Here is a 24,997-nt window from a genome sequence, read left to right as displayed (position 1 = left end):
TAAACTCTAAACGTGCAGCTGTTGGCAGCTCTCCCCGATTGTACACACGGTGGCGCTGTTGTGCCCGTCTGCACTTGAAGCCCTATAATAGTATTGGGCTCACATTCCATTGTTTCCACATCAACAGCCAAAACTTTTGGCTTCGGTTTAAAATAGTTGGACCACCCTTCACCACAATGTTTCATTCCCCACTCTGGTGATTCAATTTCCAGTAGTGAACAGGAATTGGCCGCTTTTAATTGTAACGTGGTTGGTCTAAACCGAAACGCATGCGCACGGAATTGATGTATCTTGACAGTTCAGCGTACAGTCATGGAGGCATGCGTAAACGAGGTATTTTGTGTAATGTCTACAGGCAGATTGATTCCTCACTTGACGGGTTCCCCTTGTGCGCGCACATGCATTCTTTGCACGTGAACTCGAATCCATTAGCGCTCCACCCACAAATCACGTAAACAATCACCTTGGCTGTTGCCAGTCCCAAGTCGAGACGATCTCCCCAAGTCCACGTGTGTCGTTACCAGATTAGATGATCACGTGTAACCTTACGCGACGGAAATATTTTCGTTGCACCGAAAACACGCACGCTTGGACAATCCTCCGATTGCAGGCGCCCATTGACTAACTCTTATACTAGCGTGTAGTGCATCATGCCTCCATGCTGTGCTGAATTGCATTCACTCTTTGACAAAGTTTGCAGATCTGGGAGGGCTGTCGGATTTGCTTGGCTCGCATTAATTTGCGTTTTTATTTCCCCCCCCCCCCACTCGCAATTCCCTTAAAAGAAGTGTTTATTTTAAATGTCTGTGAAAGAAATGTACATTTTAATTTCGTAAAGTGAATTTGTGTATGTTGTTAATGCCTAATTGTTTTGGGGAGGGGGGAAATAAGTAATTCGTCCATTTGGTTTATTGTCTATTAAGATATACCATTCTTTTTTTATCCGAAAGCCGCATGCAAAAGTATTCTTATTTGCATTCGCGTTCACTGCTTAAACAAATAAATAAACGTTTATTAAATATCGTGTTCCCGTTTGGTATTTATAAGTACAATAGTCGGCGTAGCATTGCGTTATTGTACGGCATCGCTGTTAACCACACAGCACATAGACCTGTTTCTGGGGTCGGTCTGCTTTCCGTACGGTGTCCGTGCAATTGAAACTTTTATCCCAATTGGGTTTTTTTTTATTTTAAAATCGCCGAGTGGTCATGCGTGCAGGGCAAGATCTACCCAGCGGTTTTTGCCTAACACTTGTGTTTTCTTTCCTTTGCTTTGCAGGGAACTCCCTAAGACGGTTTTGTCTAGGGAAAGATCGCAGTAGTAACTATCGGTCTTTTTCTTGTTCCTCCTCTATAGCTGCATGTGCCATTGTGCCTGTGTTTGTGTACGTGTGAGCTCCCTTTGTTATATTTTTTTTCACAGGGATCACACTGGGCTCCAAAAATGTGAAGGGGAATAAGAAAATGAAGCATTTTGTGATGGGAAGGGGTGGATCAAGTTATTTTATCCGATTTATATATAGAGAGAGATAAAAAATTGCACCAAATTTAAATGGTCCTATCGAAAGACCCAAAGAATATGGTCTCACCTCTCGAAGCAGGACTTATTGGGCGGAGAGCATTTCCCAATAACGAGGACGCTTTGTATCCTGCAAATAATTAAGGTTATTTTCTGCACATACAGTGCGAAAGAGGGTCTACATACATACAATATTTTTTAAATACCAGATTGTAATCAAATAGGTATTGAACACCTGAGATGTTTAGCAAATAACAAAGCTTGAGGCTTTAATTCACAATAAAGCTAGTATTGTGTAATTTAATCAGTCACCATGAAGCACAGGTGGAAGGCCGCGAGTTTCATTGGATGTGCAAAGCCGAATACATTTTTGTTTGCATTTTGACCACAAGTTATTGTGGTTAATGCACACATGATTCCTTGTAAAAAGGTTTCAGTTTTGTTTCCAGAAAAGAGGGGGAAAACCCTATTATAATATCTTGGTACTGGCAAAGGAGGTCTAATGATGAAACTTGAAGATGTGATTTTGAGCACTTGGCTTTCAATGGGTTTTGCATGATTCCATTAAACAGATAAATACGATACGCTTACAGCTTTATAATTACTAGTGAGCATGTGCACACTTTCTTTTGACGCCCACAGCTTAATTAGCGTGTGAAGATTGTTCCTGTGGAGAAGCTTTATTTTTTTCTGTTTATTTTGGGTAACCAGGCTCACCCCGAATTCTAGCTAACTTGAGTCCGGCTTTGAGAGGTTTTGATTAAGAACATTATTTGTTTTTTTCAGCTGTGCATCCTTTTGGATGTGTTAACAAATTCCATTGTTATGCAATGGTTTTGTTCCAATCGCAGGGATCATTTTTGATCATTAAATAATTTATTCACGGTGTACAATTTATTGCTGACAAAAATACAGCAACGCCTTATTGTCATCCCTGATCATTGTTTAATGTGTTTTCTTTGTTGAACGTGGGTATGTTAGCATGTCGATGTTTCTCTCTTTGAGTCCGTCTGTCATGGTATCGGTGCTTCCTTGTACATTTATTTTGTCGCCGTTTGTGCAGGTTTTATTGCTTTCGGTGGAAGCGCGTGGCTCTGTTCTTGATTTTTGCTTGGCATCATTTGACGGACATCAGAATGCAACCCTTGTGCTCATGTTATGGTGGCAAGTATTGATCATCGGAAAGTTTTCTTCCCGTATATATGTGGCGTGATACTACACCGTAATACAGTGAGGCCTCTTTAGTCGACTTAAATTTTTAGTGTATTAATATTTTGTACACTGCAGCAGACCTTGAATAATAAATAAGCTTATAATGAAACCAACGTTTGCAAATTTGCAGTATAAAATGCGCATGGATGTGTAGTAATGTTTTTCTTTTAGTTTTTTAATCCTAGGTATTTGACATGAATACTAAAATTGCATAACGCCAGTCGACTTGAACAGAAACTGGGATCTAGCAGATGGAAGGAAGTGATGGCGATGTGTGGTAGAGTTGTCCTATCGGCCGAGGTCACCTCTTCAATTTGACTTGGAACACCCTAAAACTTATCTGAGCTCACTAAGATATGCAATGACACATTGAACTTTAATGGAAAACATGTGCAGTAAAATTTGCATAAAAATCCCTGTACAAGTGGATGTTGAGAGACAAATGACTTTAACATTCAGTCAAAGGCCTCACTGTATTTTGTTGTGCACAGTCCATCTCCATGCAATACAATAAAACATAACCTACTCAAATGAGTTTTTCCCTCTCCTCTTTTTCTGCATCTCTTTGCTGCGGACTTTAATCATCGCAAAGGGTCAAGGAGCTTCAGCGCCAACCAGCACGGCGGGCAAGCACAGGCTGCGGCGGCAGCGGCAGCGGCAGCAGCAGCAGCAGCCCCGGGAAACAAGAAGGGCACCTTCACCGATGACCTGCACAAGCTCGTTGACGACTGGGCTAAGGACGCCACCAGCAGCACCAACAGCAGCATCAAGACAAAGCACGCGCTGAGCCGGCAGGATACGGCGGGCGGGCGGCCAAAGCCTTGCCAGTCAGAGGTAAAGCTCCGTCAAAAGAGAGGGGTTTATATATACAGGGTGCTTTGCAACAATGTTAACGCTTCTGAGAATTTGCAACAATAAGAAATGTGCCCCTCCGGGCTCTGGTGACCACCTGCAGAATATTCCAGGCATGTGTTGACAATGATGGCGAATAAGTGGAGACTCTGACTTTTTGAAGCTATTAACATACACGTCTTCATGGTTCTTTCGGTAAAGTCACGTAGAAGGGAAGTAATAAAATAATAAAAATAAAACATAATAAAATAATTCTCACGACGTTTCGGCCACAACGCAAGCAGCCGTCCTCAGGTGAAGACCGCGTCTTTCGGGGAGACAGCGTCTGAATGTTTTATTTTTATTATTTTATTATTTCCCTTCTACGTGACTTTACCGAAAGAACCAAGAAGATGAATCCCTGCAGTCACGAAAGCTTTAAATCGAAATTTAACATACACGTGTTATCATGTTACAGTGTATTTATTATCCATTTTTTTTCCATTCAAAACGATAGTCCCATATAAGTGTTAGAATAAAAAAGCACCATATATTTTGTTGCATCCGTTCCACAGCTCTATAGGGATTGTGGGAAGTCTCGCAGAGCAGCGTGTCGCCTCCGGTTAGCGTGCGGTTGGCTATGTACGGTGCGAACGAAGTGCAACATACATAATAGTACACTGCAGTCAATGAATTATTATACACGATTGCACAACGATGATGATGACGGACGCTTGTGTTGCGCCCGAAACGTCGTGATCTATTTTATGGATTCCTGCAGTCACGAAAGCTTCAAATCAAGAACGATGGCACAAGTTGCATTTTCTTGAATCGCATGCAAATCCATGGGACCAAGCGAGTCACTTGTAATTTGTCGCAGTGCAGTTTCCCCATCCTGCTATGGTGCAATGGTTATAAGCACCATGGACATGCAATCCAGAGGTCGCTGGGTTCGAAGCCGGTTAAGAGAATAGGGCAAGTTTCTGAAAAAAAAACCCTTGCCTCTGTCGACCCGGACATATAAATTGGTATCCACGGTCGCGTGGGTAACCCCATAAAATGCGGGTAACCCCATTTCTTCCACGATATCTGGCCAGTGTGGAAGAGAAGGCCGAATACCCTGTAGAGGAGCTCTGTAGAGCTCCCTCAGACAGGTTCTTCCGCCAGTCGCGACGTCAGCCAGGAAATTGCAATGCTACACTTTCACTTAAAAATGTATTATTCCTGTTGCAGACTTCTCCCGTCGTGGTGATGCCTCCGGTCATGCGCAAACTCTCGGCGCCGGCACAGCTGGGCCTGCAGGTTGGGGTGGTGGCGTCCGCTTCTCCGCACTCCCCTCCCTTGGCCACCGCGGCTTGTGGCCTTGGCGGCGGCGGCAGCTGCCCCGGGTCGCGGCCACCCGCGACCCCCTACTCGTCGGCTACGCCCATGGCCCCACTTCTCTGCGTGCAGTACGGTGCGCCGCCGGGCACCTACGGCGGAGCGGTGGGCATGGGCTGGGCCTCGTGTGCACTGCCGGGCGGCCAGCAAGCGTCGGCTGCGCCCTCGCAGGGGGTGGCGCAGTACCAGCCGATGGGGAACGGAGGGGTTCAGTCGTTCCCCGTGTACGTGGCTGCCCCCAATTCAAGCCCAAACATGCGGACTACATGAACGAGCAAGAAAGAGGAGAGCTATTCCCCCGCGGCTATTCCCCCCGGGTTGAAGTTTATTTATTACGTGAAGTTTTTTTTATTATTACGTTATCACGAGTAGCGGGACCGGTGTATTTATTTACGCCGCAATTTGTGCGTTCCTAATGCGAGCTTGTGGCAGCGTTGTTGTGTGTTGTGCGAGCGCGCCTTAGTTGCCCTGTGCAAGAAAATGGCTGAACAAAAAAAAGAGCAATATGTTAGACGAACTAACGGTAGAGAGTTGCGCCCGATCGATCGTTGGTGTTTTTTGTTTTGTTCTAACCGCACGTGTCCAAATCAAAACACTTTCACATTGTTAGAGGATGCATGAGACAGCATTGTAAACATCTATATTTTTTTCTTTTGAAGGGCCCCTTGTCACTGTTTATTTTACATAATTATCCTTTTAATTTCTCAAAACAAAAGCAACATGATTTCAGCGTTGCAAGCATCCAGATGCATAATTGCGATAAAATGTAAATTACGTGTTAAAAAAAATAAACAAAGGACAAACGTTGAAATGCTTCCTAGGTCAACCCAAAACCCCGTAATTTTGGAAGAGAGTGCCTTGTGTTTTGCTCTGAAGCCATTGGGAACGATAGGTGGCAGGTGTAAATGGTGTAGGTAAGAAGCCAAGACCTCAGACTGTGAAAATGCTCAATGTTACCGTTTGCTCGGAAAAAAAAATACGAAAGAACAAAGAGGTAAAAACAAAGCCTATTGTGTGGCCAATCACTTTGAAACAATCCTACAACCTTGATTTTGGGCATTATTTTGGCACTATGAAGATTGCGCTCAGACTAAATATAAACACAAAGTCCTTGCAATGTGGTGCCTTGCGGATGCATGACTGAAAGCTGTACATTGCATATGTGTAAGAAGAAGAACAAAAAAGGGTGTACGTGCGGAAACATTGTGCGTCGTCTCCCCATTGGGAAAAAATGCGCACGCGTTTTGGTGGTGGCATTGTTGTTCGCTGTAAGACAAACAGCTTTGAGTGTAGGGGCAAGGCATTATTTTTTTACTGCAACCTCACTGAAAGACGAGCGATAAATAATTGAAAAATTTATCACACATGATTCCCATTTTGATGGCAGCAACTTAAATTTTAAGAATTTTTCAGCCCCGCGTACGAATTGGCGAACGTTATCCGATGTCGAAATTGTAAGTGAGTTTTAGTGGGTCGGCGGGGGGGTTTCCCTCCTCCCACCCCGTCGCGGTTGACTAAAATGCCTACTCGTGTGTGTTGTGATTTGTCTTTTAGCCACAGTGTCATATGGGCTTAAAGTAAAGTTGCACTGTTAAGGTGAAATATGTAAAAATAAAATACCACCGAAAACTAAAATAAGATACTTGAAGAAAAAAACACATTTGTTTACCCCCGCTCACAAAATGTAACCGATGTAGCTACCTTTGCTGTACTGTACGTCACAACTTTATATCAGTGTTACGAAGAAACTGTGAATAGTGGTTCTCTTCCCTTGAAACATTTGCACATTTTCTTTCCCCTTGCAGGAAATGGTAGAACCATTGACCTACAATCCTGCAAATTGATTGTTTTACTCTTTAACGTTTCTTTAGGCCTCCTATTTATATATATGCTTACATTGCAACCTTATTTTTTCCCACTAGTTGAAATGTCATCTTTAACGTAGAGCAGAGCTGACACTGATATGACCACTTCTTAATGCGGAGACCACTTAATGCACAAACTTTAGGTCGTCACTGTTCTCTTGGTCCTATGGAACTCATCTCTGAAACTTTGCACTGACTAAAAATGTTTGCATTCTTAAAACCCCTTAGAATTACTGTCCAAAAATTTGTATCTCCAGAATAACAATACGTTTTCAAAGTTATTATTCTATCATGTTGTGTCTGTAAACACATCATATGCAATTCCTCCACAAAAGCCTAAGAATAATATTGATGGAAGCTGTGTTTTGCAAATAATTATAATTCAGTCCATGAACGCCACTGTATGCAATATTTAACTTTAAATATTTACTTAAAGGGGGAGTGGTGCTGTGGCTGTGGTTAATGCACTGCACTACAAGCCTCAGTCACCAGAGTTTGATTTCTGGGCATGGCTAACACCAGTGGCGAATGGTAAAATAGCCAGTTCTTGGACCAGGTTCCCCAACCTGCAAATAGCAGCGTGGTGAATGGTCAAAACAACTCCGATGACCGACACAGCATGGGAATGATCTTCATCCAGCCGTGTATTTGAGATGAGGTTGTAAATGATTAATCTCTTCTGAAAACACTCTTTTACAACAACATAAAATTACCTATTCAACTCAAGTGTTTAAAAATGGCCATGAAATATTGGCTTGTGCATCATAGTCGAGTTATTAGGACGACAAGAACATCGGTAGGGTCATGCGAGAAGACATTTGCTTTCACCGTGGTGGATGTGAAATGATAGGTTAACGGAGATGTGTTTTAGCTGTACGTTCCCCCTGTAGAGATGTGAACCACTTGTATGTATGTTGAACTGCTTTGCCATCCTACGTAGCCGCTCGTGCTCATAGGAGGTGCGGGGGAAGGATGACAAGCTAAACTGCGTCGAACTTTTTGAGTAGAAGGCGTGGGGCTTGTATGCCTGTATGTATATGTTTAACAACATGCCGATAATAATAGCAGCTTCTTGTATAGTCTTGGCAAGAACAAGCAAATCAAGTCGGTCTTCTAGATTTGGAGTAGTTAATTTATGTACGTATGAAAGACGAAAAATCCTGGCTTTTGTGCCATTGTAAAGGGACCGGCAATCTAACTTAAAGGCATAAGCTTGCACTAGCAATGTGTGAAATTGTCAAGTTTACGTCCTTTGGCTTCTGCATGCCTGTATAAGCTGTGGCCATTTTATTAGACAATTTTCTACACCATCCAAGCTGTATTTACCAGCAATACCTGTACGTCACACCCTGTATGCAAGTGGTGTTTCCCCCCAATTTTTGTGTAAAACGGAATTCTGTCTTAGACCACCTAAATGCACATTTTGCAAATCAAAGTTTTTGTGTTCCATTTAAGGCATATATTCTAATATGCTTGTGTAGCTAAATTTTGACTTAAAACTTTCGTGACTGCAAGAATTAATATTCTTTGGTTCTTTGGGTAAACTCACGTAGATACGTAGATACGTGACTTTACCGAAAGAACCAAAGAATACTTGCGTAGCTACTAAAGTGCTTTTATTGTTTACATGTTTCTCTGTTACCAACATTGCTGGTACCTTTAATACAACGTCTGTTGCTTTCTCTCACCACCTTCGGTTGACCAATGACAAAGTTTGAAATTCTGTACTTTAGCTTTGTCCCGATGTGGAATACTCCCCCCACCCCCCCCCCCATTTGAACCTTTGTGGTTTTCAGAAATTGTCATTCGATAACAATTGTCGAAATAAATGACCGAGTTGCACCTGTGATCGTTTATTTTTTACTGTGCAATTTTCTGTAACTGTTTATCTCACTCGCACGGGAGACTGAAACGATGCATCAGTCCATTAATTCCCATACACGAGTGTGTGGACTGTCAGCGCATGAATCTTTGAAAATAGGTTTTTTTCTCAGCTGCATTTAGAAAATTAATTGGAAACAACCGTTGGGAACCCCATTTGCCAGTAATAAAATATATAATTGTTTTTTTACCCTTTTATCTGCCAACAAAACTGACACCTTTTTTTCAGTCAGTTTTGTTGCCAGTTATAAGGGAAAAAAATGTATAATTGGAAACAACTTCAATTGATTATTTGTGTGTGCAGGCATTGGTATAAGCCACTCAATGCTCTGAGCCTGCCAAACCACCACTTTTCCTGCATTATAAATTTCCACCACCTCGGTTTCTTCCTTAAGCAATCGACTTTAATATATCGATTCCCATATTAAGAGGCCAGGGCTTCAAACATTGTTGAGACATTACTTTTTCATTCTGTTGCGGCAATTGCATGGTGACCTCTGACCCAACGAACGAAGCCAAAAAAACTTGGTGAGCACATGTTTGTGCAAATTGGCAACACGCACAAGTGATCCTTGGCCGAGTCCCGTGAAGGCGAGTGCAGCTTGAAATAATTTACTTGCACGGTGCAGCGGCGATGTTCCAAGTTCCGTGACACTGAAGGTGTTTCTTCAGCCTTCACGATAAGCGCTTGAAGAACGTCTTGACTTGAGGTCAGAATCTCTATGGAGATCATTTGCTCATGGAAAAGAGCCGCAAGGGTGCCGAGAAGCAAAGGCACGTTCCCAGACGGGCACGCGCGTTAATTGGTCGAAGCTGCGAGGCCCTTCCTGAATGGAGCAGTGTTGTTGGTGGTGGGGGTTTTTTTTATGAGTCCCACAACACTTTATAACTATCGGTGGCCAAAGATGCAGTGAATCAAAGTCAAAAGAAACGTGTGTTTCAAGCGAGTTCAACCACTGGAACTGCTTGACAAAGTAAAACGAATAAGTTAACATTTAGAGTACACTCTGTCCTGTGTGTCGGCAAGTACATGCATAGTGCAGTGACTTCGAAGACGATATTTGTAGTGGCACCTTTTATTAACACACATGATCTTACGTGCACGCCACACTACTCGCTAGCCTATGACACAACACTAGCCGTCTCGCATCGGCAGCGCTAAATGAGACACTTAACAGGCTTTTTAGCAGCTCAATGTCGAGCGAAGATGGCAGCGACGACGAGACGATCCAATCCCAACACGCCAGCCTCGAGCTCCTGATCTTGACCCCTTTATTCCCACCAGCGTGGTCTGGCTCCGTCCCTGGTCGCGCCTCCCTTCTCGAACCCACTCGCAGGTTTTCGGAGCTCCCTATTGGGGCCCTCCATGACCCTTGATCCAGTTCCTCCGCCCTGCCGAGACACCCGTGTATATGCTCACCGGCGTGTGTACTGTTTGTACACCGCAATTGCTGCTGCTGGTCACCAGCTGGTGCTATTACACTACACTTGTACAGGTTTGCTCCAATACAACTTGTGTGTGTGAATTTTTTACAGACAACCACACGTGATTTTTTTTATTTAAGCTTTGGTGAGGCAGTGTCTCACCAGGGCCGGAACATCAGCATTCAGTCCTTGTTGGACCAAATCTTCAATGATTGCAATGGTGTCAGGCACAGGATCTTTGGTGAACAAAGATACTACGTTGAAACTGACAAGCAAATCACCTGGAGATAGTGAGAAGTCCTTAATTAGCGATACCAAGTGAGCTGAGTCAAGTACAGCTGAGAAGGTCTTACCAGTGAATGGTTATACGGTCTCAGACAGAAATCGGGCCAGTTTGTAGGTGGGTGAGTCAATGGTGGAGACGATCGGACGGAGTGGTGTACCTTCTTCATGGATTTGTAGTAAGCCATAAAATCTGGGCGGTCTAGCAGCAGAGGGTTTAAAGGAAAACCGCTTGGTTTGTTCGATTAAAGATGTCGAATCAGTGATCATATTGTTGGTTTTCGTAACCAGGCGGTTGGTAGGATCTCTATTGATTTGGTATAGCTGCCATCATTAAGTAGGCCCTGCATTTTGTTATTGTGTGTGGTTTTGTCCATGATGACAGTGGCATTGCCCTTGTCGGCTGAGAGGAGAGGATGACTTTGTCATCTCTATTTTTTAGTTGAGAAAGCTCAAGGCGCTCATCCTTGCTGATGTTGCTAATAGGTGTCAGCGTTTTTGAGGAATTCAGCGATTTCCGATCTTGCCACGTCTGCAGGAATGTGTCCCAAACCCTTAAGGGCTGCGTCAACCTGGGCAATGATATCATCAACTGAGATGTGTTTAGGGGTGACTGCGAAATTCAACTCTTTAGCTAGACCCGATTTTAAGCTGTCGTCAATTGGGATGTTACTCGGATTGATAACAATCTTGTCACCGTCTAACTTTTTAATGTGTGGATCTGGCTTCTTCTTGGAAAGGAGGTTAAACTTGGAAATCAGGTTATCTTTGCATTTAGCTGACAGCTGAGGAGGCTGTCATGTTTTCTACATGGTCCCAATCAGATGTAGACATTTTTTTCTGTCAATGTTAAGTGTGATTGCAAGAGAGTATTTTCTAAATTGTCTAGTTCAAATCGGGGCAATCTTATTCTCTCTGAGATCAGGGCAAGGCCGGCCCTATATTTTTTCACCTGATGACGATTGCTTGTGTTGCGATCGAAACGTCGTGATATTTTTAATATATATTTTATTTATCTACGTGGCTTAACCAAAAGACCCAAAGAACATTTACAGCTTGTAATAATATTTAAATTCCGCTTTAAGTATATTATAGCGATATAAAATGAAATCTACATTAAAGTGTTTTAAAAAAGACACCACAATCCAGATGTGGCTTCACAATTGGAGGTGATCGTGCCATTGCAATTGCGACACCCTAAACTCTTGAACCCCTTTCCCTTCAAGGTCAGGACTTCCAAGACGCAAATCTTGAAATCTCGGCTAAAAACATACCTGTTTAAAAACGACTTTTTTTCTTATTTAGTTATTTTCAAACGTCTTTCTCACTTCTGTATTTGGTTGATGTCAAGCTATTTCCGGATTTTCACGCATTGCGCCCTGAGAACGATTGCTTAAGGGCGCCTCATAAATGTAATGATTATTACGGTACTAAACAGATTTATCTGTGGCAGTGGTCTTCATTGCAAGGCACGTGGGCTACTGGCGGCCCCTGGTGGCCTTTAGTGCGGCCCCCGACAATACACAAATGTGAAAGCACCCCATCCATCAACATCATCGTGCTGCTGTCAAACCCCCAATGATGTTAACATGTTGTGGGGGCCCTCACGCTGATGATGTTTTATCGGCGAAAGTGGCCCCCCTCTAAACATTAGTGGAGAACGCTGACCTATGAGATCTTTTTTTGTTTTGCAGCCTGGAGACACGGCTAATGATCAGTCTGCTCGGATTTACAACGCTGTTACATTTTTGAGCTTCAGAGTATGATATACAAAAAAAATGTAACGTGTTTTTTTAAATAATCCGTAACAAGGGGGCAGTGTGGGGGGGGGGGTACAGAAATTTCGTGGTCCGAAGCCCGAACTCAGTGCTGCTGGGTTCTGGGAAGAGGGAAGGTCGGACTGTCCGCCCCATTTACGCAGGGACTGTGAGCGAATGTACTTTTTATTTTTAACGGGCACCGAAACACCACCCTGTTATATTCTTAGGTTTTTTCGGTAAAGTCACGTAGATAAAAAATGTAAAAAAATTAATTAAAATCACGACGCTTCGGAGGCAACGCAAGCTTCCGTCTTCAGGTGGAACCGTCACAGCACGATAGCTGTATCAAGGTGATACAGCTTTCGTGCTGTGACGGTTCCAGCTGAAGACGGAAGCTTGTGTTACCTCCGAAACGTCGTGATTTTGATTTTATTTTACTTTTATTAATTAAATTGTTTTATCTCCGAGACTTTTCCGAAAAAACCTAAGAATATGAATCCTTGCAGTCACGAAAGCTTCAAATCTACCACCCTGTTATATGCAGGCCACGGGTATTTGTGCCCACACTATCTCTGTCGTGGGAAAACTACAATGTGATGCTGTTTCCCATCTCTGCCCCCATCACAGCATGCCTTTGGGCTTGCGTGCCAAACTGCAGTGTGACCATCGAGGCGCACGTCCGAGCTCGCGAAAATTCTGGGGCGTGCAACTTTCGTTTGTCGCTGGCTCAATGCCTCCTTTTAAAGCTGCAGTCTTCGCACTGCAACGCGGTATTTTTTTTATTATCGCAAATTTAGTTTTCCCGTGACACTATTATTATTATTGTAGTCAGGAATGTGAGCTTTTACGGGGCAAAACTAAAAAATCCTGGTCAGTTTTTTTTTCCTGCAATTTCAATATTTGTGTTTTCTTGGTCGTATTTGTTGAAATGGGCGTCATTGGGTTTGGTTAGAAAGTACAGTATAGCAAATATTAGTTTATGAAAATATCTATGGAAGGTTTTGTTGGTTCCACACATCGTAATTTTCTACTTCTTCTGTGTGTCTGGTGGCCAAGGCACACACGTGTGTGTGTGTCAATGCATGGCATTTCATACTTTCAGGGGAATATTGGAATCAAGTATCCCAATAAAAAAAAATCACCGCAGTTGAAAGTAACATAAAAAACCCTTTCCATCTTGAGACATTGATAATATTCCACCTACTCCATCCGCATGCAATACATCTCACTCGGACGCTATCCAAGTGTGGGCCTAAAAGGTCCAAGCGTCTGAAACATTGCGATGCTTGTAAGAAATGACCGACACACAAGATGTCAACTTTTTCAGTGTTCCGTTTCGAGTAATTTTTTCCAGGACCATCAACAAAAACGCCAAACTTCCGAATCATCATTACTGCGATGTTGTCAGCATTTCTCTCCCCCACCCAATTTCCATATTGCCTTGCCAAACATTGGCTCTTTTGTTACAGATTCAGAGCTGAACATTTGCTGATCGGTCTTCTCTGGGTCGCCAGTTTGGCAGAGATCCTGTAAATAAAAACGCACTTCCCTCCGCGTTAAATAAAAAAGCCCATTCCTTAAGTCTGGCACCTTTGGGGAGAGGTGCAGGCGTGCGGGCAATGCCTTTTTAACTGGTAAGCAAGCAAATTCATTTCATTTTCCCACATTGACCCGACTAATCGTTGAAATCACGCTCCTGCGCTGCGCTCAACCACGTGAGCAGTGGCTTTCTTTATTTATTTTGGGGATCATTTGCTGTCAACTGCTGCACTTGCCAGGAGCAAGTGGGTGGCGATGCGTGATCTCATGTGCAGATGGGGGGCGCGGTTGTGCGCGAGGGAAGACAAACGCGCGCGTGCGCGTGCATGGCCCGCGCTCTCTCCGCGTGCCGAGCGTCGCGTTCGCCGGCCGACAAACGTGCCCGTCATGCGTCCGTTGCGTTTGTCTCCGTTGTTCTTCGCGGCTGACGCCTTTTGCGGTGCGCGGGCGGTTTCGCCGCGAGCAATATCGCACGTGAGCAATGCCGTCGGGGACAGACGTCGTTCCAAAGCACGCGCAGTCCTTTCGGAACGTTCTCTCTCACCACCACCACCACCCCCTCCTTCCCCTTGTAATGTTTGTCTTGGGAGAGCCACGGAGCGCGTGGGATAATGGACTACGACGCACCGAGCGGGCAATCTCCGGGGTCCGAACTTGACGTGAGCCGTTCACCGAGTCCGGGGAACTCTTCGCCGTCCGCCGTGAGCTCTGCGCCCTCGTCTCTCTTTTTAGTTCGCGCAGGAAATGGATCGCGCAGTAGCGGCACCCCCGGCACAACCGTCGGGCACTCTGCGTTTGGTGCTCGCCGCGTTGGCCGTGCTGACGCTGGGAGCGAAGGAGAGTCGTGCGTATCCTCCGGACTGCGCGGGGGTGGTCTGCCCCCCAAACGACCGCTGCATCGCAGAGAGCTCGGAGCCCCCCACTTGCTGCCCGACGTGCCTTCAGCTGGGCTGCACCTGCCAGGGATATCAGTACTATGACTGCGTCGCTGCCGGATACACAAATGGAAAGGTATTTCGTTTTGTTCATCGCCTTTTGACCGCAGTTTCCCGAGTGTTTCTTCGTTTCGACAGCTTTGTGCACGGCCTTGGCTGAACCTGCTCAGGGCTGTGGGAGCTCCTGTTGTCAAGAGGCACCCGTAGCTAACGTGCCTAAAAGTGTGTGCACGAATATAAAATTTGAATATTTTGCAACCCCAAAGAATTTCATAGGAAATTAAACTTTCCCGTGGCAAGGGCAAAAATTGTGAGTGCATAATAATGATGATAGCCATTTGTCAATCCACTGCTAGATGAAGGCTTCCCCCGGCCATGTCGGTTAGAGACGTAGTTTGACCATTTTTCATCACGCCGGTCAATTCGTTGCCGGTTATAGAAATGGAGGGTGGGACGTGGCACTCGCCACTAGGAGCGACACTCAAGCTGCAGGGTTCGTAGCCTTAGTGCGCGAACCACTGCACCACCACTCCTCCCACGAATTCTTAGGAGGCGTGTGAATGTGTTCATTCGTTTTTCCATTTCACCGGATCAAATGCCTTTGCGTGGTCTATCTTTACCATGCCGTTTGAGCGTTGCTGAGGACGCAGTGTTGACGGCTTTCAGTGCGTTCCACTCCGATGTTTAAATCACCGTGGTATTAAAAGCCCGGTCTCATGATTGTCAACAATCGACTATTGTGTCGTGCATGCACTGGTGCCCGTGGGATATTCGAACCCGAGTCGCCGTAGGAAAAGCCACGCGCAGAATCCGCCGCGCAGATAGGCGGGCAACCTACTTGCTGTACTGTCTCGTTTAGAGACAAGCACTCATTCTCTCTGCAGGTGGGTGGCTCGAGCACGTTTACATTAAAGTCAGGAATTGTTTGTGGTTTATCGTGGCCAGTATCACCAGTATCTCCTACCAAGCCTGTATGTAATGCTATGTATTGCCGTAAAAGTAATACCATGGAAAAGCGGTTCTTTGCACAGTAGAGTTTAAATGAGGATCAAGCCTTGTTTTCAGGAGAGTTCTGCATTGAGATGTTAGACCAATTTAATTCGTGAGTGCTTGGCACGTGCGAGGAAGTTGGAGAAAATGCACGCGTACAAGGGAGCTAACGCTAAAGATTATTCAAAGATTGAAGAATCCATTGCTGCAGAGGGTGGCTGGAGAAAGCCGGCACGTGGTGTAATGTTTAGCACGCTGTAGATCACTGGCTCCATACAATCTGCCGCCAGGGCAGTTGAAGATATGGACACGTTTCTTAAATCCCCGTGCCTCTGTCCGCTCAGCAGAATAGATGGGTTCACCGCAGTTGATTGGCGGGTTGTGTGTAGTGGACCAACAGTGTGAATATTGCTGACCACATTCAAGACGTGTGGCCAGCATGGAAGAGCGGATACATGCCCAGAAGAGATACTCCCTTGAGCCTTCTCGAGTAGAGGTCCTTACAGCAGCAGCAGTGCCATGAGCAAACAAATTGCAGGACTGCATCTACAAAGAGATGACTATGTATGTATGTAGAGTCATGTATAAAAAAATAATAATAAATTAAATACTAGCATACGACGTTTCGATTGCAACACAAGCAATCATCATCAGGTATAAATAAAATAGAAACACAAATCTAGTATACTTAGAAATGTAATGTAATACAACAGAGAGTCGGATAACATAACAGTCAACAGCCTACCTGGTTGATTACGTTCTTCCTGAGAATGCTAAATTTGAGAGAGAGATAAAACACAGAACCAGAGACATATAGACAGACATATAAGTAGAGAGAGATATCACAGAGATACATAGAGAGAGAGACGTACATTTATCTCTCATTTATACCTGATGATTGCTTGTGTTGCAATCAAAACGTCGTATGCTAGTATTTAATTTATTATTGTCTCTTTATACGTGACTTTACCGAAAGAACCAAAGAGTAATTCCTGCAGTCACGAAAGCTCCAAATTAAGTATGTATGTAGAGCTTCGTTCGCACCGTACGTAGCCAACAGTGCCCATCGGAGGTGCGGGAGAAGAACAACACATTTCATTGAGACTACAGTTCTCGATGAAATGGCTCACTAAAACTGATCGAATCACTGCGATTATAACCGGCGTTTCGTGCGTGCGCGCAACTTTGTACGTAAGTTTGTGTAAGGATGTTCGACATCCTTGGATAGCGTCTGTGAATGACATGTGGGGTGACATTCCTTTGGCCAGGAAAGTCACAAAATTTGCACAAGAACGACGCATTCTCGCAAGCACCCGATGCTCCGTTTAGAAGTTTTATCTAATATTATTATATTCATCATCACAGAAAGATAGATAAAGTTGTGCGCTTAACAACGCAATGGAACGTCTGTCCCTGCGACTTGTTGATTGTGATAGCGTATGCGGGGAGAATGGGAAATTGTCGTCGTCGGCATTGCAAAACAAATGGTAAAGTCGTGTCGGTGGGGGACAAGTCGATTCTGGGAATCGACACCGAATCGCCTCGTTCTGCAGATCGATTCCAACGTAATTTGAACGTCTGTCCGTGCGCCTCCGTCGTTCAAACCTACGCGCCCCCTGTGTGAAAACGACGGGAAGTGAAGCGTTCATCACAGATAAATTCTAGATTTGAAGCTTTCGTGACTGCAAGGATTCATATTCTTAGGTTTTTTCGGTAAAGTCACGTAGGTAATTTTTTTTTGCAATTAATAAAAGTAAAATAAAAAATCACGACGTTTCGGAGGCAACACAAGCTTCCGTCTTCAGGTGGAACCGTCACAGCCCGACAGATGTATCAAGTAAATGAGAGATTACAAGAAATACCAATCCGTATATATAATGGTTAAGGGAGGGGGGGGGGGGGGAAGGGCCAGGAACGGCTCACTTTTGATTATTATGGTAAGGTGCGGTTTGAGACTACGAATAGACTACATAACAAATGACTGAGCCTTTATTATGGAGAGGTGCGGTTTGTGACTACGCCTAGCCTACGTAACAAAAGTTAGGCGTTTATATAAATAGAATAGAAAAGAAGATATCATAACCACCACGAGGGGGAACTACTGTGTAAGGTTAGCCGTGACGTGTCCTGCTAGATGGTGATTGGTTGGACGGTTTAAAAGAGAGCGATAAAGGCGGGGATCAGTTAAGTCGGTTAGAAGGGGAGCAGAGGGATTAATTAGAAGGAAGGGATGGGCGGAGATGAGAGACGGGGAGGGGGAAAAGGAAAAAATGGAAGGGTGAGGGGGAAGTGGTGGGCCCTCGCGAGAGGGAAAGCAAGGGACTTGCGTTGGCTGGTGCTAGGCCACTGGACATTGTTGTCGAGGATAATCAACTTAATCCAAGCAGTGCCGCATTTTGGAGTCCTTCATTACGCACGTAGGAATGCTGAGCTTCTTTCGCACCGTACAAAGCCAACCCGGTGCTGACTCAGCCTCCGTGCTTGGTGCGCGAGCAGGTGCCGGAGGGGCACGTCTACTACGTCGACGACGGCACCACGGCATGCTCGTGCCCCGCGGGAGGCGGCTCCATCAGCTGCAGCTTCATGACCTGCCCAGACCTCCCGTCCAACTGCATCGAGGAGGTCCACCGGCCGCTCGACCACTGCCCCGTGTGCCTCCGCGCCGGCTGCGTCTCGGACAGTGGCCACAATCACGACGCCGGGTTCACCTTCCGCCTGCCAGGCTGCCGCGTCTGCCACTGCCCCCTTGGGGAATCGCAGCTGCTGTGCTACACCGTCCCGGGCTGCGACTCGGCTGTCGATTTTGCTGCCGCCACCCCTCCAGTGGAGGGCACTCGAGGGGATGACCGTGGTGAACATGGCTACGGTGGTCGTTATGAGAATGCCGCTTCTGCCGCTGCTGTTGCTGGACGTGGTGGTGATTATAATGGCGGTGGCGACGACGGTGGCGACGGTGGCGACGGCGGTGGCTTTGCTTATGGCATTGGATCAGAGCCCTCGCCGGTGGACAACAGGGGAGGCAGGCGAGGGGATGACTACGGTATAGACGGCGACGACAGTCATTATGATAATGCTGGTGGCGATGGTTTTGCTTACGGATTTGACCCGGGACTCGCAGAGCATCCTGATTATCTATGGCATGCGAATGCCCTGCCCTCGTATCCATTGTACGGGGACGTGGGTGCGAGTTATCTAAGTCCCGGTGTGCTGGATCCATCCTTGCCAAAACATCAGCCCCACCCAGTGGACCTGTCAGGCATGCGAGAAGTGCAGCCGGATCTGCGTGTGCCACTCGGAGTGGCAAACGGCCTTCACGACCCATCAGTGAATGAACTGCCCCCCATTAGATTTCATTTCAGCGAAACGGCCTCTGCAAAGGTACCCGAGTACGTTGACGCTGCATCCAACTTGGAGAGAAGTGCAGAACTTGCAGACAATTATGTGACTCGGTCAGAAGGTGAAAACTATGATGACAGGAGTGACGAGAAAGAGGGTAACAATCTTGATGGGCCAAGGGCATGGCACAGTGGAATTGTTCTTACTCAGGAGGTAGAAAACACACTCAGGTCTCCCGTATCACCGGCCGCAGCGACAATGCCGACGGACAGCGGGGAAAGCGGTGGCATCTCGGAGCACGGAGAGATCGTAAACGACAAGGCGCATGGCACAGCAGCCGCCCCGCACAGAGAGAAGCACGGACAACTCTCTCCTGAAGGTAATGGGCGCTTCGACACGTCGGGCACCATCGGTCAGGCGTTCGACTCGGACGCTGCCGGATGGATAACGGTCAAGGATGCCTCATCTGTGACCGGGACGACGGCCGCCAAAGAAGTGTCCGAGGTACAAGCGACGATCGGATGGCACCGTGGCCAGAATAGAGGAGTGACCACTGAGTGGGTGCGGGACTCCAGCGCTCATGGCTCCACCACCACTGCCGCCACGACCGCCGCAGTCGCTCCTGCACCGCCTGATGCTGATATCACGGGACCACCGGCGCCAGCGGCCATCTCTGCTCTCGGTGAGTCAGTCAAGAGCTGCCCTGTCTGTGAGAAATAGTCATAATCATCCAGCCCAGTGTCAAAGGCACTGTTGTTGTGATGGCCATGGGAGGTGTGGGCTATTGTATAATTGACCGCACCGGATAGTGCGGGTTGGTTATGGTGGAGAGCATTGCCCAGGGGCATAGGATAATACATTGGATTTTGCTGGGCTGTTCTATGCGGCTTTCAGTGTAGCCCCACAGTCTGTAATGTGTTGTATGCATGTGTAGTGAGTCATTTCAGAGACACTAATTAACATTGATTCTACACTTATGCAACACTGTTACACACGGGACTACAAGACACCTATCTCTCTCGCAAACGGGATATCTATAATCGGGTCAGAGCAGCCAACGTGCTGTCTGACCCGATTAGAGAAGCCGGCAGGGTCGCCGTCGTTGGAGGGCTGTCAAAGAGAGATGGGGCCCGCCCGCCAAGTCTTGGATCCTCGGTCTTCGGGCGTGAGAGAAGTTGTCCAGAGCCGGGCAACGTGTGAGCTGGCCCGGCAGTTTATATAGTGTTCCCGTGAGTGTTATGTAGCTATCCAGGGTGGTCACCACCCTTAGCCGTTATCCCGTCGAGTGTAGCCTTACCTATTGTGTGTGTGAATAAAACGTGTTGCCTCCATACTCAAGAGTGCGTCTCAAAAGAACCCACTACTACACATCTGTAGTGGCATAGCGCTGGCTGCTGGTGAAAAATGGGATCTGCGGTGTATAGCAGTACAGACGTCAGCTGGCCATGATAGACACGAGGGGGACATCTGGGGGAAAGGTCACAGAGGAGGGCCCATCTGGAAGCCTCAGGAACCCGCTAGTAGGTTCCAGAGAGGGGGCGTGGCCAGGGCGGAGAGGGGCGTGGCCGGGGCGGAGAGGGGCGTGGTCAGGGTGGAAAGGGGGCGTGGTCAGGGTGGAGATGGGCGTGGTCAGGGTGGAGAGGGGCGTGGTCAGGGCGGAAATGGGGCGTGGCCGAGCCGGAAAGGGGCGTGGTCAGGGCGGAAAGGGGGCATGGTCAGGGCGGAGTGAGGCCACGCTGAGAGTAAAAGAAGGGCCCCTGTGAGGGACCTCGGGGCTGTTGCTGGAAGTGGGATCCCGTCTTGCTGTTCAATATCGTTGTCGTTACCATCTCGTCGTCGCCATCGTCGCTGTCGTCTCGTCGCCATCGTCGCTGTCCGCTTCACTCGACATTGCACTGCTAGATAGATATTCGTTTTTTTGGTAAAGTCACGTAGGTAAAAAAATGAAATTAAAATTTATAAAAATAAAATTATAAAAATCACGACGTTTCGGAGGCAACACAAGTCTCCGTCATCAGGTGGGACCGTCACAGCCAGATTTGCTGTATTTAATTGTTTTACCTACGTGACTTTACCGAAAAAACTAAGAGTATGAATCCTCGCAGTCACGAAAGCTTCAAATCTAGAATTGGTAGATAGTTGTTGACCGTCTCCGTTCAGCACTGTTAGTGTTAGACGGTTAGCGTTGTGTTTAGGCTAGCAACAGTGATAGTGTGTACCCACGTAGTGTGTGTTATCTCTATAATGCTCGTTAAATAAAAATAGTGCCTCCAAGTCTTACCGTCCCCGAGTTAGTCACTACACATCTGTAAAGAAGCTCCTTGGAGACGTCCATCATAAAAAAGGCGACGTCTTTATTTTCTGAAAAATTACGTACATACAGCTCCACAAGCAGTCAGTCCCAATGTCTTCCACCTTGTGTGTTGCTTCACGATCAGTCAGCCCCGATGTCTTGCAGCTTATAGATCCTGGTCCAGGGCAATCGTCCAGACTCCGGGCCTTGCTCCGGCTTATATACCATCTCGGCCCCGCTCTTAATTGGACGGTTGCCCTCTCCACCCTGCGGCCCGTGACTTTAATGATCTCAACGTGAATATTTCCCTGTCCTCTCTCACAGCGCCCCACGGCTACTTGTTCATAATCATCTCGACGTGTGTGTACTTTAATAATAATAATCTATACAGTATTATACGGCCACCTGTTCTTCATTATCTCATCCTTGTACACTTTTACAATTTCTCCTACACACGCATCGTACTCTGAGATCTTCACCAATCTATATTATTATTGCTCAAACCCCATAAACTGTGGTTTAGCGGAAGACATTACCGAACTCATTGTCGTCATGGTTATCATCTCTATCAGTGTCATCATTACTCCAAGATAAATAAAACCGGTGTCATGCTTAAACAGTATCGCAGTGCTCGTACACTGCGACACTCTTTAGTGATGGAAATTCCACATTTGTATGGCAGGGGCAAGTGTGTCTACAGGACAGTGTCCATTGACTTCCCACACAGTGGTACTCAACATCATAGTCATCATCAGCAGCAGCAGGAGTTGCCACTAACCTACTGCTACAAAAACACTACTACAGAAGCTCCTCATATCTGCGACCCTATTACCCTCAACCCTTATAATCCACTGGAGTTGTAGGGTCAGCGAATACTATTATGCGTGGCCCTATTCCTATATCCACTTACCCCCCCCCCCATCAGCTTCCCATTATCCGCAAAGTGCAACAGCTTCCCATTATCCGCAACATTCGTTAGCACGAGAGTTCATTGGCGAAATTCATCCTATTACTGGCAATTTTATCCACATTAAGACAATATATACACTTTGTGGATAACCCTCGCGGAAAAGCTAATCTTTTGATGGTTGCTCGCCCTCAGCACAGGCGGATACGAGGAGTTCTATATTTGTCAAAGTTAGAAGCTGTAGACTGTTTTTTTTACATCACTGGCGCTTAGAGCCGTCTGGTTCAAACCCTCGCATGCAGCTATTTCACCCACGAACGCAATATTTGATCGTCTGAAAGAGGCCACTGTTTTACGGAATAACTTGGCGTGAAGGAGACCTTAATAAAGCAATAGTTGCACAAATCGCTTTGCGCGAACAGAACGTATAACATTTTTATTTATTTGTTTTTTAATATGGCTGTTATATTTTTAAGAAGGAAAAAAACCCAAAGTAAAATATTTCGATAAATAACTACATTTATTTATTTGCACTGCCCACAATAGCATTTGGAATTTGTTGTTTAAGTGTGATGTTTGAAGTTGTTCATATTATACCGATAGCTATCACGCATTCAAATAATAACAAATATTATTACATAACCAGGATTTTCTCACTAAGCCTCAAGATTTGTGTTCAGCAGAGTCCTGCTCTGAGATTTTTTGACTGCATTCTTTACGAGTGTATTTCTGCATGTCTGGAGGATGTCGAGAGAAACGCATAGAAATTAATGGAAATCAAATCCAATAGACCGAGGTGGGGACCGCGAAACGGACCGTGGATTGTTTCTTGTGCTAGTATGTGGGGAGGTGAAGGAAAGGACACAAGGAAGGGGATAGAAGGGACGGGGATGGGTGGGGGTTGGGGTGGCAAGCTCAGCCAGTGTTCTCAGTCCTTTTCAGAGGTGGGCGGGGGGGGGGGTTACTTTTGCCAATGAGACATCACCGGCTCGAGAGGCCCACACAATTCTGAAACCACTATGAGACATCTCCTTTACCAGTGGCAAAATATAGTAGTAGGTTTTTACCCTTTAAACTGGTACAAAACTGACACCTTTATACAAGGCATAATGTTTGCAATAACCACAACACAAGTAGTCAAAATGCAAACAAAAAGAAACAACTCTGATAATCATGATGATATGCACTGTCCTTGAAGCTCATTGGTCCACACCCGAGACAGCTTTCCTTAGAGCCTAGTCTTCATTGGTGTTGGACCAGATGACGCCAACTCTGATAATGATATTATTATCATTATCAGAGTTGTTTCTTTTTGTTTGCATTTGGACTACTTGTGTTGTGGTTATTGCAAACATGATGCCTTTTTTAAAGGTGTCAATTCTGAAACCACTGGGGGGGTTTGACAGCAGCACGAGGACTATGATGACGAGCGGGGGGTGTTCGCACTTGCTGTGTGCGTTGTCGGCGGGAGGCCGAACCGTCAAGGGCCACACTCAGGGCCACCACCCGGTGGGCCACGGCGGCGGGGGGGAGGGGGCTGGGGGGTTGGGGGGTTGGGGTCATTTGGCCCGCGGGGCCTCGCAACGAAGAGCAGCCGAGCTCGCGACAGGAGGCGTCTCACGCCGTTCTCGAGTGGCGTCTTCCCCCGACACGCGCGGCTCCGCTAAGATCTCACTCGCTTCTACGGAGTTTGGCACGGAGAGAGAGGGAGATGGGGGGCGGGATGTTGGGGGGGTGTTGGGGGGGGTGTTGGGGGGGGGGGTGTTGGGGGGGGGCCGTGTGTGGGGGGCGGGGTGTGTTGGGGGAGGTGTTGGGGGGGGGTGTGTTGGGGGGGTGTTGGGGGGCGGTGTGTTGGGGGGGGGCGGGGTGTGTTGGGGGGGGGGTGTTGGGGGGGAGTGTGTTGGGGGGGGTGTTGGGGGGGGCGGTGTTGGGGGGGGTGTTGGGGGGGTGTTGGGGGGCGGTGTGTTGGGGGGGGGCGGTGTGTTGCGGGGGGGGCGGGGTGTTGGGGGGGGTGTGTTGGGGGGGGGGCGCACACGGCTGGTCGCGAGAGGCGCGCGCGCCAAATAGAAGGGCGCCCCCCCCCCCAGCCCCCCAAGTGGTTGCGCAAGGCCCCACCGGGCCAGGCGGTCGAATGCAGTGCTCGGACGGGGGGGGGGGGGGTGAAAAGCGGCCTTGAAGTGGAGCTGGTGCCACCGTGAATGACCCCCTCCATCCCCACTCCTTCTCCCTCCCCACTCCTTCCGTCCCCCCCCCCCCCCGGGAGTGGCGAGGTAGAAAGGCGGACGCTTGTTCCGAAGTAACGGGACCTCTACCCAGTCCCGGGGCGCGTGCGTGCGTGCGCGTGTTCTTGTTTGTGCTAAACGATGTTGACCTGCCCCGGGGGTTTGGAACGTTCTCGTGGCACGAGCTGTGCCACGAGCGGCACGCGCGGTTCGGACGTTTTCTCGACGCAGAGCTGAGAGGGATGAATTATTGAGTAGGAACAGACAAGATTAACAACAGCAACAACAGCAGCAACAGCACAAGACGTCGCGCATAGCTGCGGCTCGCGTGGATCACGCGCGCGGTGCTGTTCTCTGACATCGTTAATTGTGTTCAGTTTGTTGTCCACACACACCCCGCCTCTCTCTCTTTCTCGCCTGCACCATCCGATGAGCACGGTTGGATAGGTACGGTGCGCAAGATAGTTCTACACACATACACACATACAGAGCTGACAGGCCAACACCGATGGTGATTGCATCAAGACAAGTCCTGGCATCTCACGACAAGCCACGCAGGCGAACTTTAACCTCTCTCTGCTCTTGAGTGGCCACCTAATGAATGCACTCCGCATTCTGTGG

The 24,997-nt window shown here is 47.0% G+C and overlaps 2 protein-coding genes across 2 annotated transcripts in view; both read left to right on the top strand.

Annotated features, from left to right (window-relative positions):
- Window positions 1–8,653, top strand: part of LOC133356392 (uncharacterized) — a 76,210-nt gene extending 67,557 nt beyond the window's left edge. The window contains 3 exon segments of the mRNA XM_061573895.1: window positions 1,279–1,320; window positions 3,323–3,564; window positions 4,795–8,653. Coding sequence (XP_061429879.1) covers window positions 1,279–1,320; window positions 3,323–3,564; window positions 4,795–5,211 — 701 coding nt within the window. The 3' untranslated portion in view covers window positions 5,212–8,653.
- A 5,658-nt stretch (window positions 8,654–14,311) lies between these two features.
- The window catches only part of LOC133356395 (fibulin-2-like), a 49,189-nt gene continuing 38,503 nt past the window's right edge, over window positions 14,312–24,997 (top strand). The window contains 2 exon segments of the mRNA XM_061573902.1: window positions 14,312–14,704; window positions 18,115–19,636. Of these exon segments, the coding sequence (XP_061429886.1) occupies window positions 14,438–14,704; window positions 18,115–19,636 (1,789 nt within the window). The 5' untranslated portion in view covers window positions 14,312–14,437.

Source organism: Lethenteron reissneri, chromosome 54 (genome assembly GCF_015708825.2).
Source record: "Lethenteron reissneri isolate LAM-NWPU_2019-01 chromosome 54, ASM1570882v1, whole genome shotgun sequence".
Taxonomy (NCBI): Eukaryota; Metazoa; Chordata; class Hyperoartia; order Petromyzontiformes; family Petromyzontidae; genus Lethenteron; species Lethenteron reissneri.
The sequence above is the reverse complement of the archived record's forward strand: the minus strand, read 5'-3'. Positions and strand labels throughout refer to the sequence as shown.